Here is a 14710-nt window from a genome sequence, read left to right as displayed (position 1 = left end):
CACATTGAACTAAAAATGCATTTTGTATGGAAAGATGGATCAATAATAACTTAAATATTTAAACTGTCAGGGTTTCCTTTAATATTTCACACGATTTGTAACCAAAAGAAAATGCGAATTGACATTGAAACTCTTTTCTGGCTGTCACAGTGACAGATTTGGATGCCGTCCCCTCCGACGAGACGAATTCCGTTGGCGACAACTCGAACTGCGGCGACTCTCCTGTGGGTTGCACTGACGATGACCAGGCACGTCTGCGGCTCAAGAGGAAATTGCAGAGGAACAGGACCTCCTTCACTAATGAGCAGATTGAGAGTCTGGAGAAAGGTGAGCCACTGATAAAATAAAAAATATATATAGCCCAGATAGTCGAGGGGTGATTGATCAGTTGGCTGCGGGAATTGGGGGAAAGTTTGCAGATGGATTCATCCTCTTTACACTCTGTTTCAATATGTAAAAGAGCGAGAAAAGACAGCGGCGCGAGAGAATTTTTTCCATACATATATACATAATCCGACGTGGAGAGTATTGATTATCGATAAGAAAGTGTCGCCTTGTCCTATCCGGTCGTCGGCTCTATCATCTTTTCTTCAAACCAGCGCCTTCACGCAACACATCCTCCACGCCTTCCACTTGAACCCTTTTGATTGCCTCTTTCAAGCTAATATTTGCATTTTCCTTAATGCCTTGTTAACTCCATTCGTCAACCATACTTGTCACCTTCTCGGCAGTGTCAACACTAATTAATAAAGATCATCAAGTTGTGATGAGAAATTACGAAAAAAAAACACTTGAAATCTGTAACAGCAAAAACTAATAAAGCAACATTTGGTTTATTCCAGAATTTGAGAGAACGCACTATCCCGACGTTTTCGCCCGCGAAAGGCTGGCTGCCAAAATCGGTCTTCCCGAGGCTCGAATACAGGTAAGACAGTCTCAATTCAAACTCATTAAGAGCTTATCCAATTTAACCGGAAAAAACGCGAATCAATCAGCTTTGAGTTTATCCTTTCACACCAGTCAGAAGTTTGGCTGGGAGTTGATGAAAGGGTGGTTTTGCACCAGTGGTGGGCTAACAAGAGTGCGTGTGGTCAGCAGGTTTGGTTCAGCAACCGCAGAGCTAAGTGGCGGCGCGAAGAGAAACTCCGCAACCAGCGCAGAGGCGGCGCTGCCCCGCCGCCGGAGCACCCGCCGTCACACCTGCACCAAGGGGGCAGCGGGGGCGCCTCGCCCACCAGGGGTCTCGTCAACGGCACCACCAGTTTCTCCAACAGCCCCATGTACTCATCCATTCCTCCACCACCATCGATGACCATGGCAGATACTTACAAGTAAGATTTTTGTACTTATTTTTTATAGCCTCACAAAATTGGTAACAATCAATATTTATTGCTTTCAAGCAAACTATATAGATTTGTATAATGAAAATTGAAAAAAAACATGATATGAAATAAATTTTGAAACCACAGTATATATTGTTGTTTGAAAAAAGGAATTTATGTATATTTTTGGCACTCTAAATAGACATTTTTTAAATTTATATTCAGATAGCGCAGATAGGCAAATTTTATTTTTTCTTGCGAGATAATCTTACGCATCTTACATCTGTAAGGATCTGATAAATAATATCAAGTAGCAGAATGTATTATCTAAAATTCCAAAACTGGAAAAAAAAGAAAAATTTATGCCAAATACTAATTTTAAAAAAGTTTTAAAAAACTAATTTCTAATTTAAAAGGGTCAGTTGATTTGGCTAAGTTTTGTAAAATCTTTCAGTTCATTGAATTTCAGTTTTACTGGAATATCACGTTACATTGTAAGTCAAAATAATTTTACCCTTTTTTGCGATTTCCAGCGGTCCAATGACTCCAATGCCGAGCTTCAGTATGGCCAATCAAGGGGCCAGCATGGGCCACGTGCCATCTGCTTCCTGCCTGCAGCAGCGTGATCCCACCTACGCTTGCATGACGCGCTCTTCTCACTACGGAGACCCGCTGGCTCTAGGCCCCTACGGTAGACCCTCTCCCTGCAGCCCCTCTCAAGCTTATCAGGGCATGAATGGCCAATATGGCACCAATGGCTCCTCCTCAACAGGTAATTCAAATTCAAATTTTTTCACTTTTCTTTTTAAAATTTTCAACTAGCAAAACAATTTATAATTTAACTTTTGTACGTAAAAACATAATAAGAGCTCTAAATTCCAATTTCTTTTGATTCTGATTTCAATTCGAACTTTTCTTTTTAAAAAAACACATGCATTTGTAGAATCAACAATACATATACATTTTTTTTCTATTAATTTTTAAAAGCAGAAATCCTTGGGATGGTTAATATATGACCACAGGATTTTTCATTTTTTTATATCTTTCTTCCCTAAAGAAAATAATTAAACATTTCTTCGTTTTGACAGGTTTGATTTCTCCTGGAGTGTCTGTTCCGATCGCCGTACCTGGCCAGCATGGTGAACAGTACTCATGGTCTCGGTTTCCGTGACAGTGGTGGGCCTGAGACTCGCTGTGCCCCATGGTGGAGCAGAGCGGCGTCCTGAGTGGTGCTGACTCATCCCCAGGGGCAACTTCCTCGACGAGCAATCTGGCCAGCAATGATGCTAACAGCAACGAACAGCACTACTCGGAAGTACAGCACTGGCAGCCACCCCAGCTTGGCCCCATAGCGAGCCATGAGCAGGCGCCCGACCCTGAAACTACCAATTGAACGGAAGTTTGGACTATTGATAGGATTTTAAATGATCATCAGAAGCACTGTGTTGTATTGTATAGTATTGGAATTGGGGTTGAGAAATTTGGACTGAAAACCCCGATTTGTTTTTGGTTTATATCGTACTACTAGGTTATTTAAGTGCAGGGAAACGTTTTTTTGGGGGCGTTGAGAGATATGTCATGGTTTCAAACATATCTTGTAATTTACGTTAAATTATCAGTCATTGTACAGCAGCAATTTTACACATTGAGTTTACTACCATTTATATTTCTATGTTTCTTACGAATGTTTTTAATTAATTTATATGTTTTAAAATTGGATCATAATTGGACACAGCTGAACTTGAAAGCAAATTTAAAAAAAAACTCGAATGAGAAGAAATATTGTTTTGAAGAAACGGTCTAAGTTTCTCGACCCTAGTCATAAATATTATTGCATATTATATTATTCGTTTCTTTGTATATCAGAAAAATCATTGCTCTGTATAAAGCGCAGTCTCAAAAAAACAGTAGCAAGAAAACTTGGACGAAATTAGCGCTGGACTGCGGATTGGTCTCTATCATGCTGGCCTGCGAGCAATAGTGAGAATTAAAGCAGGCCACAGGCATTTACTAGCTGTTTGCCAACTGCTTGCAGTGGTGAACTCCGCAGTTCAAGAGTTTCATATAATTTTGGAAATAAATTAAACGCATAGAATATAAAAAATACTTATTAGCACTAGAGAAAATGATTGCAAAAATCATACATACAAAATGATCTCTGCGACAAAGTTTTGTGTTAAAATGCACACTCAGCATTTTAAGCTGATATTAATTAATGTTAAGTAAGGTAAGGCGTGAAAAGTGTAAAATTTAAATGATCCATTGCATTATCACTGTAAAAATTTAATGCTATTAACTGGGTATGACATCCACTCGACTTTGTAAATAAGGAATACAAGTTTCAAAATAAAGTTCAGTAAATCTGGTGTAAAATAGGTTGCAGGATTTTATTCACAGAGAACACAAATGTAAAAATTTGTGTACCTGTTAACCATTTCATTGCACTAACGTTTTTGAAAAGCCTAAGAGCAGGCAGGCGAAACCACAACAGCATTATAGTAATCTGGGTAAAATCACATCAGTGTAAGGGTGCTTTGCTCCCCACCAATAAACCGAGCACAACATTAAAATCGTCAATATGGAGTTCACAACTACAATTTACTCCTGTAGCAAAGCGTCTATATCTTCCAGTATTTTATCATCAGAAACGTTGACAAAGACGTCATCGGCATTGGACGAAGGCCCCCAGAAATCGTCATCTTCCAGCGACATGTCAAAGGACGCGTCTGTCGTTGAAGGCTTTGGGGGTAAAACAACAGCGACGGGCTCCTTTTCTTGCTCTGCCTCTGGCAATTTCTCCTCCTCCCGCTGCATGGTTATGGGCTGTCTCTTCAGCTTCAAAGGTAAGGCAGAAGATGGTTCAGTCTTGCTTGACTCTGGCTTTTGTTCAGTCTGCTTGGCCACAATGCTGGACCTGGGCTTCAGGCCAATCACTACTTTCTGCTCGGGTTCGCTTTCCTCCATCTTGGCAAGCCTCGACGGCCGCCAGAGGGGTCGCTCTGGCTTCTTGGTCTTCGGTTCCGCTACACTCTTCACAGGCTCAGTTTTCAACCTTTTGAACACAGATGGCGTCTCGTCAGCTAATCGCTTCCTCGCAGGAACAGCCACAATGGGTTTGTTTGGGCAGGCAACTCTCTCAAATACGCTCTTCGGCTTTGTGTTCGAGACATTGAGCACATTTACTTTGCGTTCAGTCTTTTTCTTCTCTTTCTTTTCCTTTTTCTCCTTCTTAACCTTTTTCGCTTTCTTGTCTTTTTTCTCAGAGATGTCAAAGACAACAGGCGAGGGCGGCCTTTTCATCCTCTTGCTCGCAACTAATTCTTCTTCAGGTACATCGTTTATGATCTCTACTCTCACATCAGGAGCCTCCTTGCAATCAAAAGTGATTCTTTTCTTTGGCTCTCGGGACGCAGATGGATGCGTCGCTTCCTCCGTCTCTTCGAACTTTCTCCGCCGCTTCTCCCGAATCTCGGCAATAGAGAGGACTTTGATATTTTCTACGTTTGAGACAGCGACTTCATCAGCCCGCCGTGATTGCATTTTGCTCCTGAGATCTTCCCCGCTTGTTGTAAGCACCAACTTTCTCTTCAGTCGTTCGCGGCAGTCCTCCGTCGCTTGGCTAACCTCTCCCTGGTTATCATACTGATAGTAAGCAGCTGCGTCAGACTGAATTTTGTCTAGTCGTTTCTGCTCCGATGTTTTGCATTTTGGAGAATTTCTCACCCTGGGAGACACTGATGGGATACTATCGTCAGATTCTGAAACAATATGTCAACGATTAGAATTGAAAAAATGCGTCCTGCCGCTTGACACATAACTTTTACCCCGAAGAGAACAGCTACAAAGAATTAATACTATTCACCACTTGAGACTTAGTTATGAAGCAGAAAAATAGAGAATATGGAAAACAAATTTGAGAGCGTATTTATTTACTATACATGCTTAATTTATTTTGATTATAGTTCATACCACAAATTTAATAATTAATATCTACAACTTCAGGTAATGTAAGATTTTTTATTATAACATTTGGAAATCATAAATTTATCACACTATCAACATTATTACAAAAGCAATAGTGAAAGCAGTGTTGATATATTAGACGCAATGAGCATTTTTACAATCTACACCAATTATGCATTTATTAATTGCTAGAACACACCTGACTAAATAAAATGACAATGCTTGATGAAGAGAGTTTATTAAGGAAAGAAGCAATGTACACAATAAGCAAAAGAATTTTTACAAGCTGTCTCATGCATTATGTCTTAGAAAAATGCAGCAGGGCAGAAAAGAAGAAACTTAATAAGCAAAATTGCAGTGATATTCATGACCTAGTATGAAGTTGAAACATGCACTTATTTCCTATCTCCAATCATGCAAGAATGTTCAGCACTTGCTCACAGAAAGCGCATACCTTCCTCGAAGTTGACCACCAGCGGGTCCAGACTGGCGCTCATGGTCAGCTGCGGCGAATTTTCAAGCATAGATGTGATGTGCTTAGGCGAGATCTGTTTGCCACGAGCTGGCAGGAACACTGAAAGGAAAAATATGATAATAATTTGACACATTCAACAAGATATTAGATTCAGAGCCGAATCAATTTAATTAAACTTTAAAAAAGATTTTCTCTGCAACGCATAATGAGAATACACTACTTACTGGTCTTTACGACATCATTGGTGGGTGTGAGCGGCTTCACAGTGTGAAAGAAGGGGCAGTGTGGCTTCCTGCATCCACCTGGCTGCGACTCCCAGTAGCAAGCGATTTTGCTGCGGTCCACTGTCATCTCCATGTGTCGGAAGGTGCAATGTGGTTTGATGCAAGAGTTCTGTTTCCAGAACCGACACACTGACTCAGTGCCAAGAGCGTTTGGTTCATGGCGGAAAGGGCATGCGTCTCCCTGAAATTCAAATCAATTATGAATATGCTAGGCTCGTTTCTAGAATTCCGAGAATTTGATCACATACTTTAGCGCAGGTTGAGTAGTAGTAAAAGTAGCAGTCGTCCATCTTTTGATCCATGTTGATCCTGACTAATCCCAAACTCAAGATGAAACAATGACGATGTCCGATTGACCACTGGAAAAATTATTAAAATATTAGAGGATATTTATAGAGAATGAATTGAATAAAACAACACAATATATTATATTATCTGTGGTAATAGCGTGCGAAGTAAAAAATAGGGAAAAATACAGTTTCCACCAGGTCACACATCTCGCCAGTTCTTAATAGAGAGCTTATTAAATTCTTATAAGAATCCCATTTATCCATTTTATGTAATATGGTAAAGTTACAGTTTCTGCCGGGTAACACATCTCGCCAGTTCTTATATAATTATGAGCATCCCATGTAAAAGTAGGGGTGGCGAAAACTGTAACTAATCAATATATGTGGCGAAAATGTCACGGCTAAAAGTTTAATTTATTATTGTTCCAAGTTACAATAGTGCCTAAATCCCATTAATATGGAAAAGTCGGTTTTCGCCGCCGAAGTTACAGCTTTCGCCACCCCTACTTTAACATGGGATTCTCATAAGAACTGGCGAGATGTGCAACCCGGCAGAAACTGTATCTTTACCATAGCAAGACGAACAACTTTTCTAAAGTGGTCACTACATATCCGTGTCACAAACGAGAATGGAAAAATTAATTATTCGCAGTGACTTACACTTTTCGCCACCCATACTTTTAAAATTAGACCTGGCGAGATAAGTAACCCAGCGGAAACTATAATTTTTCCATGTTTGGACGCTAACTGAATCATAAAAAAAATAGTGGAAGCGTCCAGATTCAATAATAAGCCACCCTAGTGCCAAAATCCCGTTATGGTGGACTCACACTCTCCGCTCACTTATCGGTCTAATGGGAAGAATCAATGTTAATGCCCTATCCTACCGAGAAATTTGAGTTCTCCATAATGCTAATACGAACAACTTTTCTCAAGTGGTCATGGTCACTAACCGAGTCACGAATAACACAATCCAACACAACCATACAGTGGTAGCGTCCATATTCAAAAAATGGCCACTCCAGTTTAAGGAGAGTACATAATAGATAGATAGATGAACTTTTCTAAAGTGGCCACAAACGGGGTCACAAAAAGAACCTGAACGCAGACTAGATACATAGTTAATCTAAATAGATTATTGTTGAAGACGCTTAACTACCAGAGCTAGTTAAGGATAAAAATGTCGTTAATGTTGTGTAACAGGGAGAGGAGAGAGCTCGTCGAGGAGACAAAAGAGCACTATATTGTACTATTTTAATCTCTCGTCAAACCCACTATTTCAATTATTTTTACCATATTATGCAAATGAGTAAAATTTTCAAGTCTTATTTACCTTTTTAAGTGATGAAATAGGTATATTTCAGGGATCTGGCTGTCTATATCAATCGTTAAAAGTGCCGAGCGAGACAAACGTAAGTGCAGCGTGCAACACACTAAAGATAAAGATGGCCGATGGAAAGGAATCCGCTTTCGTATGAGGGGAGCACTGAAAGGAGTCAAGAGAAATTTCTATATTTTGCTGGGTTACTAACTAAATAATAGTTTTAGAAATAAAAGCAACGTTTTTTTAAAACTCTGGTGATTTTAATTAAGCCTCAAGTAAAATATTAATTATTTAAGAGCTCAACTATGGATAAACAGTAAAGAGTTTAGCAGTTTGATGTTGGTATTCGTCGTGGTAGCGGAGAAATTGCGCATGAGTTTTTGGTTCGCCCGGTGAAATTGCGCATTTTGAAAATTGCGCATCTTGAAAAGTGCGCATCTGACATTTTGAACCAAACACATTTTAATGCACATTCTGTTTTCTCCCCCTCCAATACATGCTTGACAAAAATTTCAAACCAATCCGAGCACTAGAACGCTATCTAGTGACGTTTTTTATAATTTGTATCCTCCTAAATATGGTAAATGAGCCAAAATTTTCAATTCTTCATAACTTTGCTCAGAGTGGTCCTAGAACCAAAATTAAAAAACTGATTTGCTCGTCTCAACAAGGCAAACAACTTTTATGTTGACCCCAAAGTCATAGGTCAAAGGTCAAGGTCATTAAAATTGATAATTTTATTTTAAACTCAAATTTGAAAATGATCGTGTTGAAAATTTTTATTTTCTTTATAGCCATTTTGTAGAGCACAAAAAAATAAGTTAGAAACGTCAAAATTTCAAATGTTTTTAATATAAACTGAAAAATATGAAAACCCGTTTTTCGAGGTCGGTAAAAAAGATAATCGACCAAATCTAAACTTCTAATCATCCGGTATTAAAAAACTGCATACCGTTAGACTCGTCTCGACGTCCCCAAGTGCACTAAAGGGGTATGAGACCAACCAACCCCCCAACCCCCTTTTAACCCCCTTAATAACGTGAAATTTAGCATTTTTCGTCCGTTTTAACACCTTAAGCACGACGTTGACGATTAATTGTCTTCTTCAAACCAATTTAGTTACTTAATTCATTTCAAGACGAGTCAAACGGTGCGTATTTATTGTAAATAGGACCACTAAAACCCTAGATTCGGGTGCCACAAAGTTTTTTTATCGAGATGGATGCAATAAAATGCTCGATATAAGCACCAAATCTCAGGTTGTGGTCCTATTTACAAAAGAAATACGCACCGTTTGACTCGTCTTGAAATGAATAAAATAACTAAATTGGTTTGAAGAAGACAATTATTACTCGTCTACGCCGTGCTTAGGTGTTGAAAGTTGAAACGTTTTTTTCTTGTGATTTATTGCTATCGACATAATTTTGGTTTTAAATTATTATGAGTGGCAGAAATATTAAAGAAATCTATTCCCAAACATCCAAGGCAAAAGCAGCACCATAATTTTAAAACCAGATTTCATAATATTTGTAGGTAGAATAAAAATTCTTACAAAAACCATGCATATCTTTCGGGCACGTTCGTTAAACAAGGCCGTTTATGGTCGTTATATCGCGCATTGATAAAAAATAATTTAAACCATTTTTTAAAGCTATAAAATAGGCATTTAATTTCATTGATAGCTATTTTGTACTCCAAAACCTGTGGCGCGGAGACAGTTTTCTCCCTCCCCTGTAAAATTTAATATTTTTCAAATGCGCAATTTCACCGGGTTTACCAAGAACCTATGCGCAATTACGCCGGGCGAACCAAAAACTCGCAAAAATGCGCAATTTCTCCGCTACCACGACGTATTGGTAATTGAGATACCTCTTACTCTCTTACCACCTTTACTGCCTTATTCCTTATTCATCTACATTGAATAATAAGTTTACTCTAAAACTTTTACTGCTGCAGAATTAGTTTGGTAATTTTTGACTCCATGAACTTGAAAACCAAAACTGAAAACTAACAACAACTACTACTGATATCTCTGCAAGTCATTTTCTTAGTGAATAAATATAGATGGCCTAAATCCTGAAAGTTTTTCCTATGTTGGTGCTCATGAGAGCTGGAACTTACCAGATCCATCCAATGCCTCAAAAGGCTCAAAATAGTGTCACGCCCACACAACTCGCACCAGCACGTTGTGTTTTCTGTTTGTGCTTACGTTCATTTCAGATTAAACCTAATTTATTATCCATTAAGTTCATTCACACGAGTGATATCCAGGTGAAATCTTCTTTCAATATATTATAATAATTATAATGTGGTCGCTTACGTATTGTGTCATAACATAACATAAATAATATACGTATCTCATAGTATGAAAGCCTAAATTAAGTAATGCATAGATACTCCCTAAATGCCTATGAATTTTAACCTCTCTGTGTTCATGTTTTCTAGATTAATTGTACACACGAAACTACACTGCCATGAGGAACCGTGAACTTGCGAATCAAGATGCTGGTCAAAAGAAGAAGGGATTTGACAAGAAAAAATGGCGAGAACGTCATTACAGCCACAAATTTAAAGGTTATTTTTTAAAATATTCAAATTTAAGCCCGTATCTAATAATTGATATTCATAAAGGCGAAAGTCATGGATCTAAATGATAAAATTTTCTGTGAGATTCGTGGTATCAAAACGAAAAAACCTCCCATTAATGTTCGTACTGATCTCAAACATTTGACTAAATTTATTTATTTAATTCAGTTCAACAATTTGACGATCGAAGAAAGAAGAAGGTGTTAAGGAAATACTATAGGGAATTGAAGCATATTCAAGGGGAACCTCAAGACCCCAAAGCATCAACAAGCGATTTCAACCATCCTAGCCAGCGACAGCCAACGTAAGCCTCAAATTTAATGCTAATTCTGAGCATTATTAAGAACCAAAATTATCATGTTCAGGCAGCAGAAGAAAATGAGTGCAACACAAAAAGCAAACTTGGAATTCGAGAGGATAAAACAGCAGAAACTAGATCGGAAAGCTGAACTTGAGAGGAAAAAAGCCGAGAAGGAACAAAAGCTGAAGGAGTACAGAGAGAAGAAAGCTGAAAGGTTCAAAAGACTTTCAAAGAAAACTAAAAAGGGTCAGCCTGTTATGAAAGACAGACTTGAAATGCTTCTAGAGAAAATCCAAAAACAATGTCGATAAAATAAACAGAAGTATGAAGCATATAAGGTGTTTGAAAGTGTATAAAATATTACCATTATCCACTCACATTTATTATTATTTATTATTCGCTTAAATCATGTCCTCGTTGAGTTCTTTTGGCTGATTATTCACTCTTCTGATGCCATGATAGTTGGGATTAAGATGCTTGTTAATTAGAAAAGGGATTGTGAGGGTAAATTTTTACCCTCACAATTTTTCGTAATACATAAACATGTGATAGGTCAGAATTATCATGTGACAAAGAGTGACCATTTTTTTAAACAGGTGAGTAACAGTAAGACTAACCAGGAAGACAAACTAACCAAAGTCGAAGTGAGAGCCCTGAAAATATCTTTCACTTTGCAGATACTAAGATATTTAATGCTCTAATAATAATTGTTAATCTAACCAAGAATAAGATTCCTTTTAATGTTAAATTTCTTACTTAGCGAGAGTACAAGATTGCATTAAACTCGTACACATTTTATTAAGTTAGTGTAGGCTCACAGATTATTGCTTTTATACTGCATATATAGTGGTTTGATTTAAGTCCTCAAAGGTGGTTGTGCTGGATTCCTTTAGCTTGACACTCATTTTTTGCGATGGTATTGAAGGTGTTAGCTGATAGCCAATAGCAGGAGGTTGTCATCCTCAGTACTGTCTAACAGTTTTAAAAAATACAGCAGTATCCCGTTTTTTTATCATGATGGCGTTAATTTTTTCAGAGTTTTTAACCATTTAAAGTTTGCGAAATTGGTGCCAACTACAACAAGCATTTTCCAAACCCTAATGAACATTGAATGCCTCAAGGCACGCACGTCTGGCCTGCTCTCGTAGAGATGCAATAACTGTGACGCACATTGCTAACCTGTAAATTACCATATTCTCCTACTCTTTAGCATTCAGCATATTTTATTTCAGAAAATCAAGAAATTTTTCGCACTCAACATATAAAAGAGCAAAGGATTTTTGTCCAAATGTGTGCAATTTTTAAAGGACATAATATATAATTTCAAAAAGTATTAACTCTTTTTGGGAGGAGCGGCTCAAAATGAAAAATTAAATAAAAATTCAATGATATGATAGGATTTTTTTCGAGACATATCAGAACAACCAAATTAAACTGTATTTTTAATTGATAGATTTGATTTTATCCATTTTATCAATTGAAATTGTATTAAATAATTTCCGAAGATCTCAAATAAATAGTCTTAATTTCATTGATGACATTTTTATAAATTCATACATATGTACTGTACATCAAATTAATCATTTAGCGTGTTTGTCAATTGCAGTGGCAGACCTAATGTGCGCTGCTCGTTGCTCTGCTCCCTTTAGTTTATTCAATTCACCTTGGCCCTGCCGCCCCTGGTCGTAACTATACCATTTCAGTGGTAAGTAACAAAGTGAAGCAACGTAACCTGAGGTCGAAGTTAGCAAGGTATTTTAGTTGCACCGCTATTCTATTTCGATATTTATATATTTGGAGACGTAGAGAGTGAGAGGTGCTGGTGCTAGCACCAGTGCATATTAAAAACCAGTAATGTATATATAGTTGTTATTGAAGCGGCGCTCAAGTCAGGCATGCCTCTTGGCTATATAATATACAAAGGTCTTGCACTTTTCTGTTACATCATCTTCAGAAGCACCGACAACGTGTTTGATTCACAAGTTTACTTTGATGATCAGCCCTTTGGATAAATAAGCCGTTCAGAAAATTATCATATCATTTAAATTTGCTTAAAGAATCAGTATACTTTCTCGTTGTAAACCACTGTGGGTCAAAATATAAATTTTCATGGAAAAGATCAATATATAATAATTCAACACGCTAGGTAATTTATGAATGTTTCAATTTTGTATAGTGTGTTTATTACTTCTTGGTTCACTACTGACTTATTGCTTAAGACGATTGAATTTAAGTTCAAAAAAAGTAAAAATAAAATAATTTGCAAATTTTCATTGCAGCTTTTGCCAGAAGTTACTCTTATGTACTAATGAATGGGTATACAACTCTTCCGATCTTGAATTACGCGGCATGCGCGCAAGTCATTCAGCACTTGTATAACAATTGGGTAAAATATAAAATAAAATAAATTATTATATGTTTAAGTAAAATATTGAGTACAAAGAAAAGGAAATTGCACCATTCGTCCCTGCTGCATTTCATGAATAAAAGGATATATTGGCAATTTTTTGAAGCAGAAGGGCTCTCAACAATTTCAATATTTTAAAAAGTTATTGTATTGTTAACAAGGATATTTATTTGCAATAATTTTCATTGTTGAGATATTCAACCTTGAAGAGGTACGATTCTTTTCATTAAGTTGCAAAGAAAATTTATTTGAAATTTTAATTTGAAACCAAACTCCGCGACCTGTTTGTGCGTATATAAGCAGGAGAAATTTAGCATTGCCGTTAAATTGGCAATAGAAATTCAAACAAGCAAACTAGTGGCGCGTGGAAGTAAAAATCACGCTCTCTGCTATACATATTTGCTTTGCACCACAAAGTGCTGGGAAGATAAAATGTTTGTTTGTGGGACCAAGATGGAATTTGAATCCTTTATTGCACGCACGCTTAATACTCAATATATTTTGCGTGACTTAGCCAACAGCTCTTTTTATGAATTATTCAAGTAGCCAGTTTAACTCGAGGGAACAAAAGTCTCAAAGCCGCGTGTGTAATCTGCTATTTCGCTGCTAGACAGCGGTGGTACTTTTCTTGTTCGCAATAGAGCCATAACATCCACTCAATAAACAAACTTCTACAAACCCGGAAATTGGTTATTCCAACCGTGCATTGTCAGTCAATACTTTTATTTGCCGCAATAAAATATGAAAACCCCGCAAAAATAACTTTGAAGCACTGTTTAGCTATTGGTGAAAATATGCTAATCCAGATGTGGCATCGCCCACGGAGACCAAGATAATTTTATTGCATATACGGAGCACTTTTTCCAGGGCAACAGATATTGTGACAGTAATTGATATGAACAATGTGCTCTATACAATCGTATAAATCAAAAGTGGTGTAATTATAAAATAGCAGAACGGTTTGGGTGAAGGAAAACTCATATGCGCAATAATCGACACCTGCCGTATTAAGCCTGGGGCAAATCAGCAAGCACAAGATAGGGAAACCTATAGACAAGATAATATTCTGGCCAATTAAGAGTTATCTCGATATAAAGCCAGCCTGTATCATTAATATCACACATGAAAGGAATTTGCAAACGCATGATATGGCATCGCAGAAACAGCAGCACTGACCTATACTACACGGCACAAACAAAGCGTATCAGTGCGTTATAAAGGCGTAATCGTGTATTAAATTTCGTAACCACTATAGGACGATGAGCTGCCTGCTGAAGGCACTCATTGTCAGTGATACAATTTATTGTGTTTGCATTCAAATTAAATTATAATCTTGGCCACCTGATCACAATAGACCCAAAAGCCACTACCGGATTATGAGCTCACATCTCATATCTCGGAGAAAGTTTTCGAGTGCATTTGAATATTCCGTTCAACATGCGGGAAAGTCATATGAACGTGTAATGTGTCATCAGTTCAATCTTTTATGCGGTAATCTTCCTAATTGGATTTCACCAAAGCTTTTGAAATTATTCTGGATTTCTAAAAATAGATTAAAAATTACTTGAATATAAAACAGACTATATTTGGTCAAAACGTGACAGGAATAATTCATAGGCATTTTCGTAAATTTTACTGAAATTTACATCCATATACTGCAATCAGAATTAGTACATTTAATAAATATAAAATGAGCTGGTGACTGATGGATTAATTATTTATTAATAAATTTAAAAGGCAGTCGTCTCAGCATCATAA

General features: G+C 37.4%; 3 protein-coding genes across 7 annotated transcripts in view; 2 read left to right on the top strand and 1 right to left on the bottom strand.

The window, feature by feature from the left end:
• The window catches only part of LOC135943356 (paired box protein Pax-6-like), a 58582-nt gene extending 54885 nt beyond the window's left edge, over positions 1 to 3697 (top strand). For 3 of the 4 annotated variants that reach the window (XM_065489846.1, XM_065489845.1, XM_065489849.1), the window contains 5 exons: positions 151 to 327; positions 843 to 925; positions 1096 to 1331; positions 1856 to 2094; positions 2411 to 3697. In XM_065489846.1, the coding sequence (XP_065345918.1) occupies positions 151 to 327; positions 843 to 925; positions 1096 to 1331; positions 1856 to 2094; positions 2411 to 2493 (818 nt within the window). In that variant the 3' untranslated portion in view covers positions 2494 to 3697. The remainder of the gene's footprint in view (positions 1 to 150; positions 328 to 842; positions 926 to 1095; positions 1332 to 1855; positions 2095 to 2410) is intronic. The other variant, XM_065489848.1, reaches the window with a different exon arrangement.
• On the bottom strand, positions 3684 to 7829 carry LOC135943357 (zinc finger CCCH domain-containing protein 11A-like). Of its 2 annotated transcripts, none has more exons than XM_065489850.1 (5): positions 7668 to 7829; positions 6293 to 6403; positions 5985 to 6225; positions 5740 to 5859; positions 3684 to 5080 (listed from the first exon to the last, which is right to left on the bottom strand). In XM_065489850.1, the coding sequence occupies exons 2-5, from the start codon at positions 6344 to 6346 to the stop codon at positions 3921 to 3923; spliced, it is 1575 nt and encodes a 524-aa protein (XP_065345922.1). In that variant the 5' UTR covers positions 6347 to 6403; positions 7668 to 7829; the 3' UTR covers positions 3684 to 3920. The 2 variants fall into 2 exon arrangements, with proteins under 2 accessions (XP_065345922.1, XP_065345923.1); XM_065489851.1 differs by lacking the exon at positions 7668 to 7829 and adding an exon at positions 7165 to 7278.
• Positions 7830 to 9806: 1977 nt separating this feature from the next.
• Positions 9807 to 10882, top strand: LOC135942525 (thyroid transcription factor 1-associated protein 26). Its single transcript, XM_065488666.1, has 4 exons — positions 9807 to 9929; positions 10104 to 10232; positions 10413 to 10548; positions 10610 to 10882. Exons 2-4 carry the CDS (start codon positions 10133 to 10135, stop codon positions 10854 to 10856), a joined length of 483 nt encoding a protein of 160 aa, XP_065344738.1. The 5' UTR covers positions 9807 to 9929; positions 10104 to 10132; the 3' UTR covers positions 10857 to 10882.
• Positions 10883 to 14710: the final 3828 nt, after the last annotated feature.

The sequence above is a fragment of the Cloeon dipterum genome, chromosome 4 (assembly GCF_949628265.1).
Source record: "Cloeon dipterum chromosome 4, ieCloDipt1.1, whole genome shotgun sequence".
Lineage (NCBI taxonomy): Eukaryota > Metazoa > Arthropoda > Insecta > Ephemeroptera > Baetidae > Cloeon > Cloeon dipterum.
Note: the sequence above shows the minus strand (reverse complement) of the source record. Positions and strands in the feature narration are given on the sequence as shown.

What these genes read in the sequence shown, in the direction of transcription:
- LOC135943357 (XM_065489850.1), bottom strand. Translation starts at nt 6,346, where the DNA reads ATGGATCAAAAGATGGACGACTGCTACTTTTACTACTACTCAACCTGC. An exon ending in ACTACTCAACCTGCGCTAAA is followed by an intron (nt 6,226 to 6,292) that starts GTATGTGATCAA and finishes TTTGAATTTCAG; the next exon opens with GGAGACGCATGCCCTTTCCG. An exon ending in GGTGGTCAACTTCGAGGAAG is followed by an intron (nt 5,081 to 5,739) that starts GTATGCGCTTTC and finishes ATATTGTTTCAG; the next exon opens with AATCTGACGATAGTATCCCA.
- LOC135942525 (XM_065488666.1), top strand. Translation starts at nt 10,133, where the DNA reads ATGAGGAACCGTGAACTTGCGAATCAAGATGCTGGTCAAAAGAAGAAG. An exon ending in TTACAGCCACAAATTTAAAG is followed by an intron (nt 10,233 to 10,412) that starts GTTATTTTTTAA and finishes TATTTAATTCAG; the next exon opens with TTCAACAATTTGACGATCGA. An exon ending in CCTAGCCAGCGACAGCCAAC is followed by an intron (nt 10,549 to 10,609) that starts GTAAGCCTCAAA and finishes TATCATGTTCAG; the next exon opens with GCAGCAGAAGAAAATGAGTG.